Below are 23,750 nucleotides of genomic sequence, written 5' to 3' on the forward strand. Positions count from 1 at the left end.
GATACGCACTCTTGAAGAAAAACAAACGCACTCCAATACCAGCAGGATGGCTAACATCTATATGTATGAAAATTGGGCCATGAGTCGTTGGACGTGAGTGAGAGTGACCTTACTTCAGGAAGACAAGAATTCTAAATTGAGTCATTTGACCATCTAAGCCCAGTTAGTTTCCTATTTTTCTACAGCTACAATACGATTTCAGAGTTTCTACAGTATATTACAGATCTGCATCACTGCAACTTTTTGCACAACTTTGCTTTTGTGGAGCTAAACAAATTTTGTACCGCAGAATGCCATGCAGGATCTTCTCTTCGGTCGTTAGTGGCAATAATTTTCTACCGCTAGTATGTGCTAGCTACTAGTTCTACTATAGTTTGTAAGGGAATTTCTCGCTTAGTTATTACGTGTAACAAGTAGTCTTGAGGGGCTTCAATTTCTTAGTTAGAAATTTTGAAAGTAGTAGTACTAATAGTACTCTAGGTTGGTATTATTAATCTGAGTACAAGAAAACGAAATATTTCATCGCAAAATTAATTATCAGTCAAAAATGGGCAAATACATGAGATTATTCACAGCTTCCCGTAACCATTCCTCGTCTTCCAACTCAATATTGAGCTTAGTCTCCGGGGTACCATTATGAAAATATGGATCATGATTATGATGATACTTATCTTCCTCTTCATGATCATTAGTGTTATTCTTAGTTGTTGACGTTGTCGACAATTCTTCAGGGTATTCATTGTTCCTTGCAAACCTTCCTCGGATTCGAATTCTTCTGTCGGCTAATGTTTTCCGGCAGACATACTGTAAAGTTGCACATCCAAAACCAAAGTTATTATTACATGCAGAAATGAATTAACGAAACAAAGTAGATACACTAATTAATTCCATATGCATACCTTGATTGTCTTATTGAAATTTCTTTGGTTTTTCTTCTTCAAGTACTTGAGAATTCGATCATTTCTTTCTTCTTTGGTATAACGTCTCACTTTCGGCTCCTCCACGCTACTACAACTACCGCTACTACTCTGAAATGACGATGCCGAGTTATAATTACTTTGGAGATTATGATGTATTTCCTGCAAAGTTGAACAAGTAAAAGATTAAGAAACTTAAGTATCGACATTATGGGAATTAATTTGTCTATCGGTAGGGTGTCCGCATGCATGAAGATAGTTTGACGAGAAATTATACGTACCCATATATTATGGTCACCAAAATAACCAGCAGCATGATCAAAACGTGGTCCGAATCCGTTTTCGCTGTACGTTTTATTGAATAGCAATTCTTCATCATTATAAGCAGAAAGCTCATCTGGCTGCTGGAAATGGAAGAACTCGGAAGTCTTTTGATATTGATGTTGACTGCTATTATTACCAGTACTACTGTAATCAGAAAACCCAACCTCGAACTCGTTCGAAGTCATTAATATTGGCTCCGGTACGTAGTCTAACATTGGCGAAATTTTGAGCTGCTCCGGAAATGGTAAAACACCGTCGAAATTCGAGGAAAAAGTGAGATCATTTGATGGAAGTATTATTGGATCATTACTTGTGTACCCATTTTGCTCAGACGATGGAAGTATGAATTGTTGGTTCCACATTAAAGAGGACTCCAAGCTTTCTTCGACGGAGACAGAAACCGGAGGTATTTGGCTAAATTCTGATGAGAAAATGTGATCTGAACTGAAAAGACAATTTGAAGCCATTGAACTTGTAAAGGTGAGTTGTGTGCTGCTTGTGCAGTTTTGTGATGAGTTGTTAGTGGATGAGATCAGGCTGGAAATTTATAGGACTTTGTAACTGCAAATTATATGCGATTTTTAGCAGCTCTCTAGTTTGTGTCAGGCCTGCCCAGACTGACCTGGAATACTAAACTGTAGAACGTGACAAAATATGTGATTAGCAACCTAAGACAAGTATAGCAGCCTATAGAATAGAGCTTGTTTAGGACAAAATTTTATGCTTACCACACTCGGTAGATTTTGTTTGTGAAATTTATGGTTAAAATTTACGGTTAATTTTATGCTCACAAGATTATGCCTTTCCATTTTGTGATCCACATGTTAAAAGATGTCTTTCTTGTGGAATTACAGATCTTTACTTATATTTTCATAGCAGATGTACACTGAGTTTGTTTGGATTCGACTCATGAACAAACGAGTCAGATGTTAAATCGCCTATTTTTATCATTTTTCTGATGTATAACTCGAGGTCTGATTCTTAAGTCAGACACGGTTTTGTATGTGACTCTTTGGAATCATATCTTATAGGATCCAAAGTTGTGTTATAACCTACGTCTTATAATTTTTTTAGTAATAAGGCAGATTAATATGAATCGAATTCAGACGAGTCAGTTAAATTAGAAAGAAAGAAACGAACAAACAATGCCTATTTGTTAATTAAGTTGCCCAACCTCATTTATTCTTTTACTACTACAGAACCTTCTTTCTTATGATATAAAGAAAATTCTAATGCAAGATTGCAAAGCATTGTAAGCATAAATCAAGAAATGATTAGGGATTCACTAATCAATTTTGAGTGATTGATTAGTCCTTAAAGAAAATAATAATTTGTCCTTGCCCTTACATGAAAAAGTCAAAACAGAAGTAACATGTAATGTATTTTGTTATGGTATATCTATAATAAAATTATTTTCACTTATAATAGCTAAAGGCTACACAAAAATATAAAAACTTTAAGAATCTTTGAACACAATCACACATGGGTATGTAAGATTTTGCCAATTTGAAGTGCAAATAGATGTACTTCCATCAGAAACCCCAAAGATTATTGTCTTTTTTCTCAGATTAGTAACTAAAATGACAATAATACCCTTAACAGTACCTACTGAACCTAGCAAGAACATATACCACCACAATGCTCTCTGTACTTTTGACTCTTTCCAATATTTACTGCCTCTGATGGTATAATCTTTTGCAAGATCACTAAATCAAGTTGCATCAAAACCATGATTGAAAGTCTACACTCTTTGGGTAAATGAAATGCATATAATTCCCTCCAAAAAAACAAAAATAAAAAAATTCAAATCCTAGACCTGAAACCTTGTACAACAGTGATAATCATACACCGTTTAGCCGATAAATCAGTAGAAAGAACAAATGGTAATATTGGGAATACAATTGTGTTCTCTGAAAACTACTTTCTCAACACAAGATCTGACCTCTACATAATTTCTTCACAACATAGTCAGTAATAGGGGCTAATCAACAAGAAAGAAAGGAAAAAAGACAACTTTAACTGAGTGTGATAGACATTGTACAGAGAGTATCAGGTGCCTTAAAATTTGCATACCCCATCCACCAGATACAAAAACTTAGCCTTAAAGGAAAAAAAAATACCCACTTGTAGTCTACGAAAAATAAAGAACTTTCCTTGAAAGCCTGTATCTATCACTTAACATCTTCAAAGTTTGTTCATACAAATCTAGCAAAGAAAAATACTGCAAAGACTTGAATTTAACGATCGGAATAATATCATTTAAAGAAAGAGAAAGAGAATGTGACAATGTAATCTCCAATCTGACACAAATGTCTCTTCTATATCTAATCTAAGTAGGGTTTTAGGTTCCACAAACTTGTGATAGTACATGTTGTGTGTTTGCTTAGCTAGAAATTGAAATAAAACCCCATGTAAAAAAGAGGTACAGAAGTGATTTTAAAGGGGCATAAGATCACTGCAGAATAGATTAGGTTTCATCTGGAATATTGTATATTACAAACTTTAGAAACTACATGCATGGGTTGTCTTGCTTTCTACTAACACATTCAACCTCATTTGATGCAAATAGCTCACAAAGTGCAACTCTCTGTCCTAATCTGATCATACTCTGAGTTATATAGGAATCCATCACTTCATACACACATTTAAGAATTCCATGTCGGGCCGCAACAAAGTCAGACTTGGGCTTAGTACAAAATGAACTTACGCCAAGAGTATGTTCTCCTATAAGGCTCTAAGGTTTTTGTTACATGCTGAATGCTGCGATCGGTTAAGCCCACTTATTCAAGCCTTTGGTCAACACAGGTGGTGGGATAATAGGCTTGTTTGTTAGCTGATGGGCTCTCTTTTAACTCTCTAAAATATATGACTACTGCAACGGTAATGCTAGAGCAAAATTGAGGAAAAGAAAAATAAATCAATAACATCCTTGAATAAATCTATTCTTTAATAAGATTTACCTTCCATTAACAATAGAAACAGATAGAAGTCATTCCTCATACACCATGGTTAACATGATCAGCATCGGTGTTACAGTAGCAGCTTCATTTGAAATCTTCAATCAGAGGCTTGCAAGTTGCAACAAGAGTGTGAAACCCTGAACCAGCCTCTGCTATGCATCTTAGTTCTACGGTAAGCGATCTATATTTACCGAACTACACACTCACACATCATGCACGAAAAGGGAGAAAGCAATGTGGACCACAATAATAATCCTGCAGAAGAAAGGTAACTGAATTTAAGATAATTTGGTCGCTTTGGTTTCTAACTTCAAAGTCAATGACAAAAACTAGATAAACCACGCCAGCAGTTGAGAGGTGACTGCATTAGCTAGTATGTCCCTAACTCCACAGAACTTTACACCCGAGTGTCCTGACTTAGTTACAGCTACACATTGAATTATGTAGAAGACTGGACTGTGTACATAGACATGCAATTGTGTTTGTGTCTATGCATCTTCACATGTCTGAGTGTGTTTGTCAGTGTGTGTGTGTGTGTGTGTGTGTGTGTGAGAGAGAGAGAGAGAGAGATGGCACACCTATTATGATGGACCATTTTCGGAATACGCCTTTAGGTCCTAGTGGTTGTTACGATTAAGCAGCCCTTGGAATGATAGGTAAAGATCTTTGTTGTCTGTACCAAATATTTCTTCTGCCTTCCTTAATGTTTCCTGGATATCGAGGAAAATGGAAAAACCCATTCACTTAGTTATGCTCTATTCAACGACCAAGAGAGTTGACAAAGAGTTTTAAAGATCTCAAACTAGCACAAAGCAGTAATTTATACCTCTCGAGATTGATTTTGAGAATTCAGCTCCTTGATGTTAGCAAGGAATGCACTGAACTGCTCGTAAGAGAGACGACTCCTGCAGTTCCAAATATCCACAATTTAGTATTATTGTTTCTTTCAGAATTATCAACTGAAATCATGGCTAAGAACTGAATCCGAAAATCAGACCTGGCTTGGCGGAAGAACTCCTTTCCATCAATTCGAGGAGTGCGTGCTGAACATAGTAAAACCAGATAAACAACTTAATAAAGTTCAGGGAATTCTACTTATAGTGTCAGGAAAAACCATTAAAACAAAAAAATGGCAATGTCAGCCATTTTGAATCACACTTGGGGTTGACAAAACTAGCAGATTCTATCAACTCAAACTAGCAATAAATGGAGCTATAGGAAGTATCCAATGGACAACAAATAGCACAATCCAGGAAAGTAGACATCTTTTAAATTCATTTAGTTTTTGGACTTGTTCCCATGTTAAAAGGGAAGCTGTGAAGTAGCTGATGTAATGGCAAAAAATGCCAGACTTAATGGTGGTACAACATGGAACTCAGTACCACCTGTTTTCCTTCTTCACTCTATTCAGAAGGACCAAAGTTGTAACCTGGTTTAATCAGTAATGCAATATTCTTTCTTAGCAATAAAAAAAAAAAAGAAAAAAAAAAGAAGAAGAAGAAGAAAATCTGAGATTTGGGGAAATCACTGCTGGTATTTGATAAGGTGTCAACTCACACTCCTTAGATTTCATCTACGTATAAAAAGAAAATCTGAGATTTGGTTGACTATGGTTCTTGTTACAGACCTGGTACAGGACGCCCACGAGGAGGAGAGCTTGCCGCAGAAGACTGCTGACTTGATGGGTACCATGAAGACAGTGAACCACTCCGTCCTTCATATTGAGATTTTGTAGGTGACGTGGAACCGGAGGTGCGATTAGGGGATCCAGCACCAGAATATCCTCTAGGTGATCCACTGGTAGAATAGCCTTTTGGAGTTCCACTGGGAGTAAATCTTGGTGTGATGTATGGAGTCATCGAAAATCTATGCCCACCATGCCTAGAAGCTGTAAACATAGACCAGCAACAACGTGTATCAGGAATGAACAGTATTAGGATGAGTGGTATAAAAGGAAAAGAGTTTGTATACATACCATCATCACCTGGGTTCCCTCCCTCATCTTAAGATGGCACAAATAAAGCATTCAGGTAACAAGATTGCAAGATCAAAAACGAAATAAAGTTTAAGTTAGTTTCCTGCAATAAAGAGTAACGGCCTATAATGATTCAGTTATAAGAGTAAGAAAAAGGTTAAAACTTCAGGAAGTAGAGGATAATCACACCTTTAACCGAGTACATCTTGGAAACAGTTTGGTCACAGGTTCCAATATCAACAGTTTCAGCTTGCTGCCAGTACAAGATCATGGAAAATTTGAATTCATGGAATGACATACACGTACGGGAACCAAAAAAGAAAAAGTCATTTATATGAAAATTAGGAGGATTATGTTCGAATCTTACAGAACTATCATCATTGAGTGACTGCATAAGTTGCCTCTTGAATGTCTCCAACTGTAAGAATACCTCAAGTTTAGTAACTATGCAAATCAAAATTGAAATACTTGAGAAATATAGGTTCCTTACATTCCTACGTACAAAATAATAGTCAGTGTCAACAATAACAAAAATATCATACAATTTCATTATGAGAGAGGAGAGGAAAGTATGGTCTCCATAATTTTTGCAGTTAGATGGACTCCCCAACCTCCATTCTTAGAGCTGCTTGTTCATTTAAATTAGCATTTTATCTTAGGTGACTCTCTGCCTATATGAACTAAGACATAACATAAGAAAGTGCAGGACGTAGTACCCTTGCAAACATAAAACTGAAGCGAATAAACTTAAGAATCAGCAGAACATGGAAAGCATAAGTTAAAATACAGGGGATGCGCGTCAACCTGTTTACATCGAACCAACAAGTTGTCATTTATACAACTACGCTTGCCATTGCACTTTCCCTGTCTCATTCAAAACATTTCAGCAACTACTTCCTACTCGAGCACACATTGAACGAGCAATGGTAGATTCCCTTCCCGAAAACAGTGAAAGGGTATACTTTTCCACTTTTGGTGAGACTTGTATATCCTAATCTGGGTGACCATACTTGCTTCTATCCTACCCCCATACATTAGTATTTTTTTCATTTCACTTGGAAACCTAAAATGGCTCCACATATCAAACATATTCTATGCCATTGCTAGTTCAGCTTTTCACAACAAAACACAATGTACACAAACACGAAAAATCATCACAAATTCAATCTCCTCACCTTGGCCAAATCCCTGTTGAGCTTCTTTACAGTCATAGCAAGCGAATCTCTTTCATTCACCAGTTTATTCTACAACAATCAAACACAAACAACCAATCAATTTCAAAAAAAAAAAAAACCTAAATTTCACAAAAATCAAACTTTTTTCCCCAAAAATTCATTTCAGACTTACATTCTCCTCAACAACAATCCTTAACCTAGAATCAACCTGTTGAAAACCTTGATCAAGCTGAGAAACTTTCTCTTCCAAATCAAAAATCAAACGATCTTTCTCTAAAATCTTCTGTCTTAATCTACCATTTTCTGATTCGAGTTTAGAAACACGAGAAGCAATCGCCATGGATGTAATCTTTCGTGCTAAATCTAATTGATCATATGGATCTGTTGGAATTACTGATAATATCTCATCTGATAAATGAAAATCCGTTCCACTTCCATTACCTGACATTTTCCCAAAAAACCCTACCAAAAAAGAATCCCCCAAAATTCCACGGAAATAACAAGAAATTGCAGAAATTGTAGAGAAGTAATTGTTGCTTCTAGGAATGTCTTCGGGGAAATAGATTCGCCACTTAGCAGAACTGATCTGGAATTTGTCGTTGAAATTTTTAAAAAAATTAGGTTTAAAAATTGTGCTCTGTCTGTAGAAATTTGAGGATAAAGAATAAGAAAATGTTTTAATTTGGGAAAGAAATTATTGAGTTTTAAATTTAGGGTAGGACTATTTTTTCCCTCCAAACCTAACCTAAATTAAAGTGCCTCGCCGGGTCTAGGTCCATGATGGCTAACCTTTCCTAAAGTAGACTTAAAGCAGTTGAAGCCGAGAACGATAAGGATTGAGGACCCATTTGACTGGCTCCTTTCCTTTTCTATACACCCGCATCCGGTTCAATATCCAACAAATTTGCATTTAGTGGATGTCCAGATGAAATGATTGGATGTGCTAGCTCTCAAAAGACATGCAATATGTTGAATTATGGGCAACCTGGGACCTCATTAAAAAGAGTGTAGCGCTGAATAACTCTTTCGCGTTAGCAGTTGATATCTAATGAAATTACTAGACACATTGAAATCAATCCCACCATAAAACAAAGTAATGAAAAAGGCATCTACCATTGGGAGTTGCAATTACAATTGCGGGTAAGCATTTGGGATCGGAAAGAAACTATCCTATCTCGAGTTTGGTTGTTTGTCAATCTTATAAGTCTAGATGTCCAGCGTATTTTCATCGTTGTACCTAAGCCCAATCGTCTTTCGTTGGATTTCAAAAATCTCATCCGCATATAGCCAATTAGCAAGCGATTCGGAAATGCGGTTTGGCAGGGTAAAATCCACAGACTTTCGGCCAACTGCTCACCCCTAAGCAAAACTAGGTAAAGTGTTTTTGTTTTTCTCGAAGAAGAAGTTAATCGTATAAGCCAAACCTATACTTTTTAGTCTAATATTTTTGCTTCCAGAAGTTCATCTCAAATTTTGTTGTAACTTAATTTTTTGAAAAACAACTTTGAGAGTGTATCCAAAAAAACCTCTATATGATAATAGCATTTGTTGTTGTTTTTTCCTCAGCAAAGATAATAAGGATAAAGTATCAATAAACATATGGTCCAAAAAAAAAAAATAGGCTGATGTAGATGGTGGAATTTGACCTGGAACAAATTATCTATTATGAAACTGGTGGGTTCGGTGTAATCTCGTTTCCTCAGTCAATGTTCACTTAAGCCTTACAAGAATGGTTTTTTTTGTTCATAAAATAGAAAAATCCTTCATACACTCATTCATAAATCCGATTTAGGTGGTAGTCAGAAAACCTTGCAAAAAATTTCAAGTTCATATTACAATCATCGAACCTATGGTATCTCCCCCAATTCTTAATCAACAAATCTACCCTCTCAAACATTTCTACCATTTCAGAATTCCATAAAGAAAAAAATCACATGGTAGCCAAACTATCCAATCAATACTAGTTTGTATCACCGTATATAACACCAATAGGATCTCTATAAGATTCAACCCAGTTTTATTAAAAGCAATAACCATATCAGGTGGCCAAGCTAGCCAAACAAGGATAATTTGCATCACTCCACATAGCATCAACTGGATCTTGGTTAGATACAACCAAATTTTGATAAGAACAAGTGAATCAAAGGTATACCAACTAAGATTATTTAAGTAGCAATAACTAAAGGTGTCAAAGTAACAAGAACATATGTCTTCTGAATTAGTAACAAGAGGTCTGAATCGGGAGTTTTCATGGGAGTTTTGATAGAAGTTTCTGAAACTAATGATGTTGATGATGATCTTGATCTTGATGGTGATTTTTTTGTCTTTGTTTCCATTATTAATGTTGATGATGTTCTTGTTGCTGCATTAGTAGATCTATAATCATTTAACAAACTCTTCATATTTGATGATTTTTTGATGTTTGATACTCTTCACAATTGTAGTTAAGTAGTTAGTATTAGATAATACATAATTCATTTGGATGAAATCTTTGGATGAAGTATTTGCGATCCATATGGTAATTTTTCATTATGAACATCAACATCATTCACATCGTGGTCAATAATGTTAAGTAGGATTATCATCTTAGTATCAACATTAATTGATCTTTGTCATATTTACTTCATTTCTGAGAATTTATGAGAAAAAAACTAAATAGATTGACTCGAAAAGACCTTATCCTCTATCATCAAAACCTCAGTCTCTCGTCTCAAATAATGGTAAATGATATCTCTTACCATGTTTTTTCCTTATACTTCTAGGGTGTGTAGCGGTGATATCCTAATGTTTCCAGGGCTTCAAAAAATAAAAAGATTTTTTTTCTCTTTTAATAAGTGCAACAAAATCAAGAACTAGTGCCTGAATATAAGTACAAGCTACTTATAATTGGACGATTGCATCTTTATATCTCTTCTTTTTTGTTTGTTTTTGTTTAGATAGGATTTATACATATAACCAAGTAAAATAAGATAATATTTCTTAACTAATTAATGTACTAATTACATGCATTATTATATCCTTATTATGGTAGTCTATTTGTTAAACCAAAATAACCTTACCATGTTAACAAAGCAAAACATTCTTATTAAATAAATGTAATATGAAACATTCATACCTTGTACTTTGTAATATTCTGGCCAACTTTCATCAAATCTCCCTTTGTAAAGATTATACCCACATTTCTCCGATTCATAAGATAAAAAATCATACAAATTATCACAATAATCTTCACCAACAAAAAAACTCAATCAACACAATTAATTAGTAACTCAATCTACACAATACTCGCAACAACAAGAGGAATCAGCACGCGGTATGGGTGATATGAGATGTAAGTCCCTCGGTTTAGTCCACAAAATGAGCCTCCTATATAAAACACCAACACTAGAACTTCGGTGTTTATCCCAATCTAGTCAACCTCGGATTGGGTCCGTGTTGGCAGGAGTATCTAAATCTCGGTAAGATGAGATGTGATCGAAATCTCTCCCTGACAGCTTTACATGTGAAAATCTAGTAATGAAAAATTTAATTCCAACTCTGTAAACACAAAAGAAAAAGTATTTTCCATAAAAAATTATTTTTTTATTACATGCATTAATATTAGCTTGTTTATTATAAAAGAACTTATACGGTAAAACCCCAATTATAATTCCTTTGAAATATATATGATAATGCTACTTTTATTAGTGTGAACCATCAATATTAGTTCATTTTTGGGTTTATTTATACTGTATAAGTAAAAAAATATAAGGTATAAAAATATTATCTTACGAACTAATCCGTCAATGAACACCAGCAATATCAGGGTGTTTTATCCACGTTGTATATGTAATAATCAAATTCTTTTTAACGTTCTCATAATACTCTGCATGAGCCACATGATAATTTTCCAAAATAGACATTAAACATCATTCTTATTGCGCCCATCAGTGTCAAGTAAGATTTTCATGTTAATCTCAACATTAATTGATCTTTGTCATATTTATCTTAATTTGTGAGGATCTATAAGAAAAAAACTAAAGCTATGTGAAACAATAATATTAAAAGCAACTTTAGCTCCAAACCCATTGAAAACAAAGAAGAAGTTAGCGGTGGGAACAAATGGCAAGTTGAAACAAACCAACCAAAACAGTTAGCTCGTGTTTGAAATGCAATAATTCATATGTCAACGATAGACTTCTGAATGGAAAAAAAATAAGTTAGTCTACTCTATTGGAAAATCTTTGTATGTAACATTAGTTGCTTCTATTCACTGTCACGTATACCATAGTTAATAATGTTCTTAAAGGACCTTATAATTCAAGGATAACAAAAAATATATTATTGAATTTGTAAAATAGAGTATAATAAGATGTAGTGTGAAGAAATTGTTGTTGAAAATGAGAATAGGCCAATATAATTGGTTTTTCGATTTTAGGGACCAAGTTTTGAAATAATTATATAAAAAAAAATCTTGAAAGTTATTAGTGGCTCAGTGTAAAGCAATTAATTAGGAGTCCTCGGTCTTAAAAGTCATTTCTATCTTAATGATTTATAGTCTTTTCTATCTTAATTGTGTCATATTTATTATGAAGTTATGAAGACTACTAATCATACAATGATTTTGCATTAAGTGTTGCAATTAGATGATTAGAAAAACCAGTAGGCATCTAAAAAATGATCTTGACAATCCATTTTAAATATATAGTTGTGATTTGTGAACGAATATAACTAGATTTAAAGTATTAACTAACTGGGGATATTGGATAGCCTAGTTAGACCGGAGAAACACCGTCAGACATGAGGTCAATAATACATAAGTTCGTCCTCCGATATAAATGATGGGAAAAAAATACGAATGAAGAAATTAAATTCAACTAGCGGGTGGTAAAAAGATTATCATACAAAACCTAAAATCCTACAATTTTGGTGTAAAAACTAAAGAGTGTGACATATTAGAAAATTTTCTCATCTAGCACTGGCTTCACAAGCTAAACTTTCTGATGTGTTTCTCATATTGGTTAACCTGGCAGCAAGATATATTTGGCTTCTATTCTTAGTTTTTTAGTTGTATTGAGTTAAATCTCTCAATAATTCGACCAACATTTGCTTAGTAAAAATGAAATTGGCCAGAAAAGTTGGTGATACTGGTTACTCGAGTAGCGGAAGTCGGAGTTTGCCAAGAGAATCGAACCCCAATCCTTAGAAGAGAAAATTGCACGGTTTCTCTAATAAATTAAGACTCTGTGAGTTTGGAACTCGTCGACGTTTTCATTAAATTCCGACCATTAGTAATCCTCTTTAATTCTAATTTTATTTTGAACTTCGTGAAAAAGTTCCTTTTAGGGTAATGATGTGATACACCAAATTTTTTGCTTGGGATTAATCATATTCTACCCCTCAGAGTGCCTAAAATTCTAATGTTCAAGTGCCTTTAACACTCTTATGAAACAGAGGGGTATCATACGTCTTTTTTCACCTTGAAAAATAAAATAAGGGTTACAGAACAATTAACTATAGGGTGATCGGGGCTTCTAACGAAAGAACTTTCACAAATTTTATTGATGGTTTTAGGTGCTCACATGCATGCACCCACACTTAATAAGCCTGGCTAAATTGGGGCCTATAGGACTTAATTGGGGCTTATAGGTTTTTTCTTCTCACACCCCAAATTACTCTAGGCACCCAAATCTTATCAAAAATACTAATTTACCCCCACATTAATCTCTAAATCTCCAAAATCAAAAAAAACTAAACCTAAAAAATCGTTCCACAAATATCATAAACTTTCCAAATTCTCAAAACCCTAATCAATTTTTTTTTCATCCTCTACTCCGACGATCTTCAATCCAACTAAGAAGAAGGTAATCTCCATCAACCCATCTTCTTATATTATTGATTTACATCTTTAAATCATCGTTTTTGACAAATCAAAACTCTGATTCACTCCATAATAGGTTTTTATTGACCTATCGAATAAACCGATTCTGGATTTTTTCCCGGCCATGAAGAGCATGCACAACAATCGGGTTACATTAGGATTAACATTATTCGATTCCTGCTTAGAAATGAAATATGAAAATACATAGCCAGAATCCGTTTACATGTGTAACATGTATAATCCGATTAGTATAGTCTTTTCATCTTTCTTCCAGAATCGGATTTTATACATGTACCACATAAAACGATTTTGGTTGTTTCATCAGAATCGGGTTACATATATTTCTTTATGTACCGCTTGTTAACTTGGTTTTTGTTTATTTTTTTGTGTAGAATGGACTTCGAACACATACCATTCTACAATCGCGATTTAACCGATGAGGATATCGTGAGACAACCACAAAGAGTTACGGTGAGGAACCTATACAAGTTTGCATATGGAGCTGAAACCCGGCTTGAAAAAGCCCTGTAATTGATTGATAAGATTTCACTTAAAAAGCTTATTGAGGTCATCACCTTCGCCAGAATGAGGAGAAATAAGATTTCATTTGGGAGGAGAACCATGCAGAAATGCAAGAAATGTGGCAACTAATGTTTGAAATGCAAGATGCTGCTCCTAATGATTGTGGTGATGCTGGTGCTGGTGCTCCTGCTGATGGTGGTGATGTTGTTCCTGCTGATAGTGGTGATGTTGGTGTTGCTGGTGCTCCTGCTCCTGCTGATGGTGGTGTTGCTGGTGCTCTTGCTGTTTAAGTTTTTATGTTTAAGCTTGATGAACTTGGATGATATGAACTTGGTTTTTATTTTTAAGCTTTATGTTTTTATGAACTTGGTTTTTATGTTTAAGCTTGGATGATATGAACTTGGTTGAACTTGAAGCTTTAATTATATTTATGTGTTTCTTATAATTGTAGCCTTACATGTCAAGAATCGGTTTACTCGATAAGTCATTGTAAACCGATTATGCAGGCCAATGTTTCTGAATGTTATGGAATCGGATCACATATGATAATATGTAAACCGATTATGCAGGCCAATCTTTCTGGATGTTGTAGAATTGGATCACATATGGGAATATATAAACCGATTAGTGTCGGTGAAAATTCAAAATTTAAAACGACTTTAGTCGGTTTACTTTGGTTTCAATAAAGACCTATTCCTCGTGGAATATAAAACAATCGGGTTTTATAGTCCTTCTAAAAGACTGATTATTTCAAATTATTACACGTTTTTTAAAAAAAAAATAGCCGTTTGGGACTTTCTCTATAAATAGAGACCTCACCCTTGGACCCCATTTGCCCCAAAATTGATCATTTTGTTCCCCGTCACTCCATATACTCCACAACTACTCATTTCATACATATACATACAAGAAATGGCATCATTCGACTCCGCGGAAGATTTGGCAATCACGAAAGCATGGTATGCGGAAAATCGGCTTAGACGTCAATCCTCCGAAAGAGAGGATTCAACAACCTTTTGGGTTAAAGTACACAATAAATTTGTCCAAGAATTTGGAAATCCCAACGCAAGAAGTGTTCAAGCCATTCATGAAAGACACCTTGTCGTTGAAAATGCGATACTTGCATTTTTAGCTCTCCAACCTCCGATTTTTAACGCTCGCCCCTTCACCTTGTCCATTGCACAATTTGTAAGTAATTTTGTGGTTTTTTTTTACGTACCCCATGTTGTGTTATCTTCCAACGAAACACCACTAACAAATGTAAGCTTGTTTTTGTGTTTTTGTAGCACGAAGTCGTGAAAAGCGCGCTACTTGGAAGTAAAGGGGGAAGCATTCGCATTCGATGCAAGCTACCACTTCTTGGCAGATAGAATCCCGGAGGATAACCCGGACTACTTGGATGCGGTATCGTCTTCGTCGGAGGAAGATTGATGGCTTTAGAAGTTTTTGTAAAGGTTTTGTGGGTAGACCTCTATGTAAACCCTCACGAGACTATAACTCGTCCACTAAGGTCGCCTAGGGGTTTAAAGGCTTGATGCATGTGCTAAATGCATCCTACAATGATAATGCGATGAATGAAAATTGGTAATTAATCGGTTTATATGTGTCATAAGAAAATCCGATTCTAATAATCGGTTTATAAAACATGTCAAAGTAAACCGATTCTGGATATCCTCTGGTAATTTTAAACACCAATCCAGAATCGGTTTACTAGTGAATGATCGTAAAACGATTCTGGTGTAACTTTTACGAAAAAAAAATCAAAATGTCGATGTTTTGATGAACTCTCTAACATTAGTTAATCTCACATCCAAAATAAAATTAACGCCTAATATGATTAATTAATGCTAATTAATCAGAGATAAAATAAGTAGTTTGGTAATTATTTTGATAAGGGGTGGTGTGAAGTGATTTCTAGTGACCTTTTTTGTCATCTAGCTATAGGTCCCAGTTAAGTCATATAGACCCCAATTTAGCCAGGTTAATAAGGAGGTCATGTTGACTGCACAAGTATTTCGAAAACACTGCCCTCATTTATCATCTAGGTTTCAAAAGTTGATAATTAAATTTGTATTTTACGATTACATGGTATAATTTGTTTATTTGTTTTTCTTATTTTCTTTTTGCCCTCTTCTATTTTCCATCGCTACTTATCCCAAGTAACTATTACCAGCGAAGAAAATCGAAGGCAAGAAGTAAGATGAATTATTCAAACACGTACAATATGGATATGGATCATGGGATGAACGAGTGGACTCGACACAATCTAGTCATTATAGACATATCCTTTTACCCAAAACCAGAAAAGCCGATATATACAACATGACACAACCACGTGTCAATCTCTAATCTATCCAGACAGTTTTATTTACGTGTAAAACACTCTCTTCCATTCAGATATACAAGACGCCAAATCTCCAACTACTAGCTCCAAATCTCTCCACGTGTCGCCACCAAAACTCCCCCCACCGCACTTCTTCTTAAACCCTCTCCCCACTGAGCTGAACTCACAATAGAGAAAAAGAATCTCTGAGCTAACACAAAAAAAAAAAAAATCAAAAAATGGTGGAAAACAAAGAAATGAATCAAGAACACAAATTCAAGCTAGTTGGGTACAAGAATTTCATAAGACAAAACCCAAAATCAGACAAATTTGTTGTGAAAAAGTTCCATCATATTGAGTTCTGGTGCAGTGATGCAACAAACACGTCAAGAAGATTCTCATGGGGTTTAGGTATGCCAATTATAGCTAAATCTGATTTATCAACTGCTAATTACATTCATGCTTCATATATTCTTAATTCCGGTGACCTTAATTTCATTTTCACTGCTCCTTATTCGAAAAAGATATCAGAAATGAATAATCAAGAAAATACAGCTTCAATTCCTACTTTTAATCATGAGAAAGCTAGATATTTTAGTAATACTCATGGGTTTGGAGTTAGGGCGATTGGGATTGAAGTTGAAGATGCTGTTGAGGCGTTTAATGTCAGTGTGAGTAATGGGGGCGTCGGTTCTGGGGAGCCGATGGAGATTGGAAATGGGGTTTTTGTTAGTGAGATTAAGATGTATGGTGATGTTGTATTGAGGTTTGTGAGTTTTAAGCAACAACCAATTGGTTCTGATTATGTTTTGTTGCCGGGGTTTGAGAAAATGGATGAGCTTTCGTCATTTAGGGGGTTGGATTTCGGGTTGAAAAGATTGGATCATGCGGTTGGGAATGTGTGGAATTTGGCAGAGTCGATTGCATATGTGAAATCGTTTACTGGGTTTCATGAATTTGCTGAATTTACAGCTGAGGATGTGGGTACAGCCGAGTCTGGATTGAATTCGGCTGTTTTGGCTAGTAATAATGAAATGGTGTTGTTGCCGATGAATGAACCGGTGTATGGTACGAAGAGGAAGAGTCAGATACAGACATATTTGGAGCATAATGAAGGGGAAGGGTTACAGCATTTGGCGTTGGTTAGCGGTGATATTTTCATGACATTGAAGGAAATGAGGAAGAGGAGTTGTATTGGTGGGTTTGAGTTTATGCCTTCGCCGCCGCCTACTTATTATAAGAATTTGAAGAGTAGGGTTGGTGATGTTTTGAATGATGAGCAGATTAAAATGTGCGAGGAGTTGGGGATTCTTGTTGATAGAGATGATCAAGGTGTTCTGCTTCAGATTTTTACTAAGCCTGTTGGGGATAGGTAATTTTCCTTGCATTTATTGTTCTGCATTTATTTTAAGAGCGCATATGGTGTTTGTTTGTTTGTCTGCTCATAGATGAAATTGAGTGTCTGACTTTTGCCAAGTTTATTTTTGAGGACCCAGGGCGTTCTAGACGGATAAGTTACTGAGTTACGGCTTTGGATAAAAATGTGTTGCTCATTCCCAACTTTGAACTTAACCAAATCGATGTATCATAAAGTTGCCATCTCAAGCTCAATAACGTAGCCTATGGAAGATCAGGTCTGCTAAGAGTCGTATCAGACTGATTAGCATTGACTGCAGTTTAATAGGTTATGATGGGGTGTGCTAAATTAGTTGTATTGACCGAATCAGAATAGAGCAAACTGCATTTCCAAAGGTTGCATGTATATTTTGTGTTTTCTGTTCGAGTTAGTCCTTATTTAAGGAGGCATTAAAGGGAGGTTCAAAATGCATTTGGAACTGAAATTCCATGATTTGGGGAAACTAACATAACACATTCTTTTCGTTAGCTTTAATCAGAGACCTGCAATTTTAACTTTTTTACATGTTTTCCTGTTCATCTTTGTTCCCTGTTTGATTTTTTCATTTCGGTCTTTCTTGTTGTTACTTGTTTTGATATGGTACCATTTTGTTGTTGCACAGGCCTACTATATTCATAGAGATAATACAGAGATTAGGATGCATGTTGAAGGACGAAGAAGGCAAGACATACCAGAAAGGAGGTTGTGGAGGATTTGGTAAAGGTAATTTCTCAGCGCTATTCAAATCCATTGAAGAATATGAAAAAACACTCGAAACAATCAAACAACCTGCAGTTGGCGTTTCAGCAGCTACATCATGAAGATTGATTACAAGATAAGCAAAACAACTCTCCCTATATGTACTCAGGGTGGCAGTGCAAAAACAGCAAAAGGTGTCAGTCCATTTATATTGCAATAAGCAGTTGCTGGAGTAACAAATGAGCGCAATGTATAAGGCAGGTGTTTAGGGATATGTATTGTAATTGGTTGATTAATGCTAATATAAATCTTCTATTGCTTGATTGATACTTTGAGTGCAGTAGTAGTTCTTTACCTGCCTGCCAGGTAGAATCCGGTCATGGATGACGGATCGATTCTCACCTGCTAGATGAACAACTGAAATTTCAACTTTTAATATCATGATTCAACAAATTGACCTCTTACACAACAAACTGAATTAAATTTGAATCTCATAAAATCACAAGTACAGCTTAAAAATTACAAATTATACATGGTATATTCAAATCTCCATCATGGGATTCCAGCAGTGATCAAACATTGTTGGGATTGTCTTGCTTGGTAATAAGTGGAGGAGTTGGTGAAGGATAACAAGTATCAGAACCATGTGGTGGTGGTGGTGGTGGTGGTGGTGGTGGTGTTGGGACGCCATAAACTTGTGAACTGTTGAGCAGCTCTTGTCTTCCTTTATATCTTCCAAAGAGAAAACACCCAAATCCAAGTAGAATTGTGACGAGAATGAATTGTAGAGATATCACCAAAATGAAACCCATTTCTTCTCCAAATCCAAATTCCTTAGAAACAATTTGTAGTGAATATTTGAGAGCTAAGAAGAGAATATAAATAGATTGGAGGATGGGGAAAGTGAAGCTTCAGTTCTCTGTAAAGCAAGAAGAGTCTTGTTCTTCACTATATATACTGACACCCCATGAGAGTGAATAAGAAAAATGATTTGTTTTTGGTAATGCTGCTGATTAATGCAATTCCAACGTTCAAATTTCTAACGGATACGGATGTTTTTGGCCTTTAATAGTTTAATTTGTTGGCTAATTTAGCATCGGATTCCACCACCGAGGGATCAGTCCTATATATATATATATTTTTTTTTTTCTTTCTTGTGTTTCTGTTTTAGGGAAAGCCTCTTTGGTTGTGCCAGGGTAAACCACCGACGATAGTTGCCATTTGCCAGTGTACTAAATGTTTCTCATTGCGGTGGTCATATGAACTCATAAGTTGCCGTAACCAACTCTAATCACATCACATGAGCATAAGATTATTTTTTTTGGTGTGACCTCTCTGGAACAAGCTAGTTGGACACTGGAGATTCATTTTGTATTATCCACTTTCTCTTTGTTTTGTTTTTTTTAGCATATGGCTTGGCGATACATAAAATACGTTTTTTGCTATAAATTTATATCAACCGAGTTTTTGGAAGGCAGGATGGAAAGGAAAACAAAAACGAAAAGAGAATAAAAAACAACACTAGTGGAATGTTGGAGGAAACCAAAGAGATACTATTTATCAAGTAGAACGGTGAGAGGTGTGCAAAAATGAAGTGGAACTTTTTTTCTTCTCTTCTGTTTGTTTGCGACTCGGAGTTCCGCATTTAGGGTATAGAGTAAGGACATCCAGGGTGTCAAATCATTTAGTTTGTAAGATTTCAAAGAGCAGAAGGAACCGTAACTGTTTTTACAAGATTTGAACTTCCATGAGTTGCACCTACGAATTATTAATCTGTATATGCATTTTACATGTAATTAAGTTATTTTTGTGCCAAAGCCTGCGGAAGCGTTAGGTTTGCACTACTACGAGGTAGTTCAATATCGCCAAAAACACAACTATACATACAAGAAGAACAAGTATTTAACGAGGTTGAATCCTCGAGAAGAAATAAACAATTTTATATATCACCGTATAGGTTGGAATATACAAAGTCTAAGCAAAGAAGAAGATAATTTTTTACTTAGTTCTGGTGTGTTTTCTCTAGTTCTATCTATGGCTATTTATACATATCAATAGGGCTGGACACATTCCTTAATAAGGATTACTTTCCTACAAGTATATGGTTTCCTAACTTAACTCTAAGAGACAAACCTCTTAAGTTGCTATACTTAGGACACTAATAATTGGTTTCCCAAACCAACTAGATTTCCTAATCTAGTCCTTGACCATCTTACCAACAATTCTCCACCTCGGATCATGCATTCATGCATGAGACGGTCAATATATAAAATCACCTCCATATTCCAACGTCGATTGAACCATCACTGGCTGCCTACGTATCCTCAATAGGAATCAAACCCGACCGTAGTTCTCTCAAATGGCCTTGCTAGAAGACCTCCACCAGGTTCCTAAGAACATCTATCCCAAAAGGGCCTTTCACCATACCATAAGGATGTGGATCAATTTCGAACAATATCGAAACTTGATCCCAGATACTATTTTAGTCAACATATCAGTTGGATTGTCTTTGGTATCGATCTTCACAAGTAGAATGTCTTCTTCTTCAAGAATTTCTCTCACAAAGTGAAATCATACGTCTTTGCTAGGTTCATTATTTCCTTCCCTTCAGCATCCCTTTCATATACGCGGCTTAACACATTTTCATGGAAGTCTTCTATACTTTTAATGAGTGTATTATTGAGTTACAGTGTAGATTCTTGGCATTCGCTCCCACTTCTATCAGAAAAGTATTTTTTTCCTTTGTCCGCTCCTGACGTCTGTCCACCTGTTGTTGGTTGCCGTGGTGGTGGAGGAGGTGGTGGAGGAGGTAGTGGTGTAGCTAGGAAGTGGTTAACCTTTGCTTGTCTAATCATTCTTAATATGATTCGTTGCATGTTCTTGCAGTTATTCGTTGTGTGGCCATGGAAACGATGATAAGCGCAGAATTCTTTACTTATTTTTTCAGATGGTGGTTCTTGCCCTAGATTAGGTGGTGGCGTTATCTACTCCATTAATATAACAGCTTCCCAGACTTTATCCACTGTTGTGTTAAGAGGTGGCATCCTGATCTCCTCATGGACTCTGTAGTTCGCACCTTGATTGTAATACCTCATATTTCCTCCATATCCGTCTCCATGATTGTCGTATCTTGCGATTTTGTTGTTTCCTCCATGATTATTATATTGCCTCTTTCTGTATTCTTGCTCATACATTTTTTGGTCTCTGCTACTCATGGCTACCTGCTTTTGTTGGTCTTATACGATTAATTTCTCTTTGCTTCCCTGCGAACTGCTCGCAACAGCATTCGTCATCCTTGGTAATAGACTTGCATTTCCTATCTTTTCGCTCGCGACTGGAACCGGGTAGGAGTACATATCTCTCTCCTTTTCTTCAAGAGCGATATACTCTTCCTGGTATTCGCATAGCTCCGACATCGTTATTCTGTCTTTCATCCTGAATATCTGTGTAAACAATAAGTTAGTGGGAAACAATGCATTGATGAATGCTAAGATAAGATTTCTTTCATTGACTCGCCCTACCATTTCACTAATCATTGTCCTCCATATATTGGTCATATCTCGCAGACTTTCATTCGTTCTCCTTCGTAGGCTGAATGCTTTCTCAATTCATGGTCTTTGCATAATGTTGTTGATGTATTGTCCCAAGAACAAACTCTGCAAGTGCTCGAATGATTTATTGAACCTACTGGTAATCCATCTAACTAATTCAACGCTTCTCCTGCGAGGCTCGCTGGAAAATATTTGCATAGGACCGCGTTGTTATCCTCATATTGTAACAAAGCTAAGTTGTATGTCTTTATATGTTGTATCGTGCATGTAGATCCATCAAAGATGCTAGGAAACGTGGGTAGCGTGTAATTTCTTGGTACTGTTACTAATTGTATTCGCCGCGCGAAGGGTGTCCTTGCTGCTTCTTCTAGCTGTCTTCTTCCTCCATCTTTCCCTTTTGTTACTAATTCTCTTAGCTCTGCTATTTCTCTTAAAATTTCGCTGTTTAGGAATATGTCTTCTTGTTGTTGCCTAGGTCTTTTCAACCGGGCTTTCCTAAATGTATTTTCGTGCCTGCTTTGTCGTATGGCTTCTTCTAGTTCTTGTCGTTCTTCATCCCCTCTTCTTTCTCTTTGCCTCTCCATTTCATTTATCGCGTGCTCCTGTGTAGCTATATCCCTCTCATTTTGTTTCCTCAGCATCTCTATTTCATGAAGTATCATCCTTGCCTATTCTGTGTCATTATCTGGCTGTTCTCCATCATGCATGCGGTTTTATTCTCCATTTCACTCCAATCTACCTTCTCTACGATGTCTTCGCCTGGGTTCATCCTCACCAACTTGGACATACCGATCTTCTATGCGATTGCGTTCGAGCTCATCGTGCGAGTACGTTCAGATGAAAAGTTTCATCCAAATTGTTATCCAAAAATTGTCCTTGTGTATTATCTTCATGCTCATATCTACTTCTCCTAGTGGTACTCATGCTTGTTATTGATCTCGAGATCGCACGTGTTGTTCCGGATCGTGATTGTGACCTTTGCTCTCGTAATCGCTGATTTTCCACTCTTAGATCATCATTTTTTCGCGTCAAGCTTGCACGTAGTTCCTCTTCTCTTCTTCTTTCGTCTGCCAGTCACTATCTTAGCTCTCCAATGGTTGTGTTGTCTTCATTTTCTCCTACTACTCCTTCCACCTGTGTTCCCTCTTCATTTTGTTCTGCGGTATCTGTATCCGTTGTGTGAACACTTACTTCATCATGATTTCTTTGACCGTTCTCGCTTTGTTCCCGCTGGATCTGAGATCTAATCGGTTGAGATCTATTGTTCCTCTCTCCCATTCTTGATGTCTCTGCGATTTCACCTCTTCTTTTACCTGCAATTCTTCTACTCCTCCTAATTGGTATTGCATTTTCTCCTGCAGATGCTTGTCTCACCATTTTGTGTTCCTGAAATAACACTTTTTTCACAAACTTATGCAAACCCAAAACTTCCTTCCTATTTGAAAACTGCGTTTTAAATGAGTGAATCCAAGTGTCGAAATTTCGAGAAAACAATCGAACTCTTTGACAAAAACAAGGACAATAAGAACTTTTTCAAAAAATTAACTTAAACTTTTCTCAAACAGGTATATAATCCCATTCCCGAGCTGTATTCTAGCGCCAAACTGTAGTGGCGGAAAATCCCGCTACTACACCCCTTAGATAATCTATAAATAAAATAGGAAATCATCAAAAAGAACAGTTAGAAGAATTTTATTAAGTTTAGAAATCAATATAAATAAATAAAGTAAAACTCTTAACTTGGGGAGCAAACAACTTTCTCTCTCCTAGAACTCTATCTCTATTCTCCCCAAAAGATCTCTCCAACACAAGGGTGGTTGTTCCTATATATAAGAGTTTACATAATGGAGGACAGCTAATAAAGCCCCTATTTTCGGATCTGACGCGCGATCTTTGTACGCTTGCATTGTGTTTTTCGCACGTGTTCCTAGTCTTCGCACAACTCTCACACTTTACTTATGACTTTTTTTCGAAAAAAAAGGTTATATTAAAGAAAAAGAGTTATACAAAACTAATCACTCACTTTTTTTCGACCCGATTTCGTAATC

At 36.0% G+C, this 23,750-nt stretch overlaps 4 protein-coding genes across 5 annotated transcripts; 1 reads left to right on the plus strand and 3 right to left on the minus strand.

Moving 5' to 3' along the window:
• Window positions 1-537: 537 nt before the first annotated feature.
• Window positions 538-1,720, minus strand: LOC113275838. Its single transcript, XM_026525405.1, has 3 exons — window positions 1,199-1,720; window positions 900-1,079; window positions 538-804 (listed from the first exon to the last, which is right to left on the minus strand). Exons 1-3 carry the CDS (start codon window positions 1,706-1,708, stop codon window positions 538-540), a joined length of 957 nt encoding a protein of 318 aa, XP_026381190.1. The 5' UTR covers window positions 1,709-1,720.
• A 2,418-nt stretch (window positions 1,721-4,138) lies between these two features.
• LOC113323789 (uncharacterized protein At4g15545-like) lies at window positions 4,139-8,107 on the minus strand. Of its 2 annotated transcripts, XM_026572149.1 has the most exons (10): window positions 7,524-8,101; window positions 7,352-7,420; window positions 6,544-6,594; window positions 6,366-6,429; window positions 6,177-6,203; window positions 5,829-6,089; window positions 5,199-5,244; window positions 5,028-5,106; window positions 4,780-4,911; window positions 4,139-4,456 (listed from the first exon to the last, which is right to left on the minus strand). In XM_026572149.1, exons 1-9 carry the CDS (start codon window positions 7,797-7,799, stop codon window positions 4,819-4,821), a joined length of 966 nt encoding a protein of 321 aa, XP_026427934.1. In that variant the 5' UTR covers window positions 7,800-8,101; the 3' UTR covers window positions 4,139-4,456; window positions 4,780-4,818. The 2 variants fall into 2 exon arrangements, with proteins under 2 accessions (XP_026427934.1, XP_026427925.1); XM_026572140.1 differs by having other exon boundaries at window positions 5,829-6,203; window positions 7,524-8,107.
• An 8,138-nt stretch (window positions 8,108-16,245) lies between these two features.
• LOC113323802 (4-hydroxyphenylpyruvate dioxygenase-like) lies at window positions 16,246-18,480 on the plus strand. Its single transcript, XM_026572152.1, has 2 exons — window positions 16,246-17,428; window positions 18,075-18,480. The coding sequence occupies exons 1-2, from the start codon at window positions 16,296-16,298 to the stop codon at window positions 18,271-18,273; spliced, it is 1,332 nt and encodes a 443-aa protein (XP_026427937.1). The 5' UTR covers window positions 16,246-16,295; the 3' UTR covers window positions 18,274-18,480.
• A 243-nt stretch (window positions 18,481-18,723) lies between these two features.
• On the minus strand, window positions 18,724-22,343 carry LOC113275848 (actin cytoskeleton-regulatory complex protein pan1-like). The gene is made up of 4 exons (XM_026525414.1): window positions 22,023-22,343; window positions 21,394-21,594; window positions 20,840-21,135; window positions 18,724-18,883 (listed from the first exon to the last, which is right to left on the minus strand). Exons 1-4 carry the CDS (start codon window positions 22,341-22,343, stop codon window positions 18,724-18,726), a joined length of 978 nt encoding a protein of 325 aa, XP_026381199.1.
• Between the last annotated feature and the right edge of the window lie 1,407 nt (window positions 22,344-23,750).

The sequence above is a fragment of the Papaver somniferum genome, chromosome 1, assembly GCF_003573695.1.
Source record: "Papaver somniferum cultivar HN1 chromosome 1, ASM357369v1, whole genome shotgun sequence".
In the NCBI taxonomy this organism is placed as follows: Eukaryota; Viridiplantae; Streptophyta; class Magnoliopsida; order Ranunculales; family Papaveraceae; genus Papaver; species Papaver somniferum.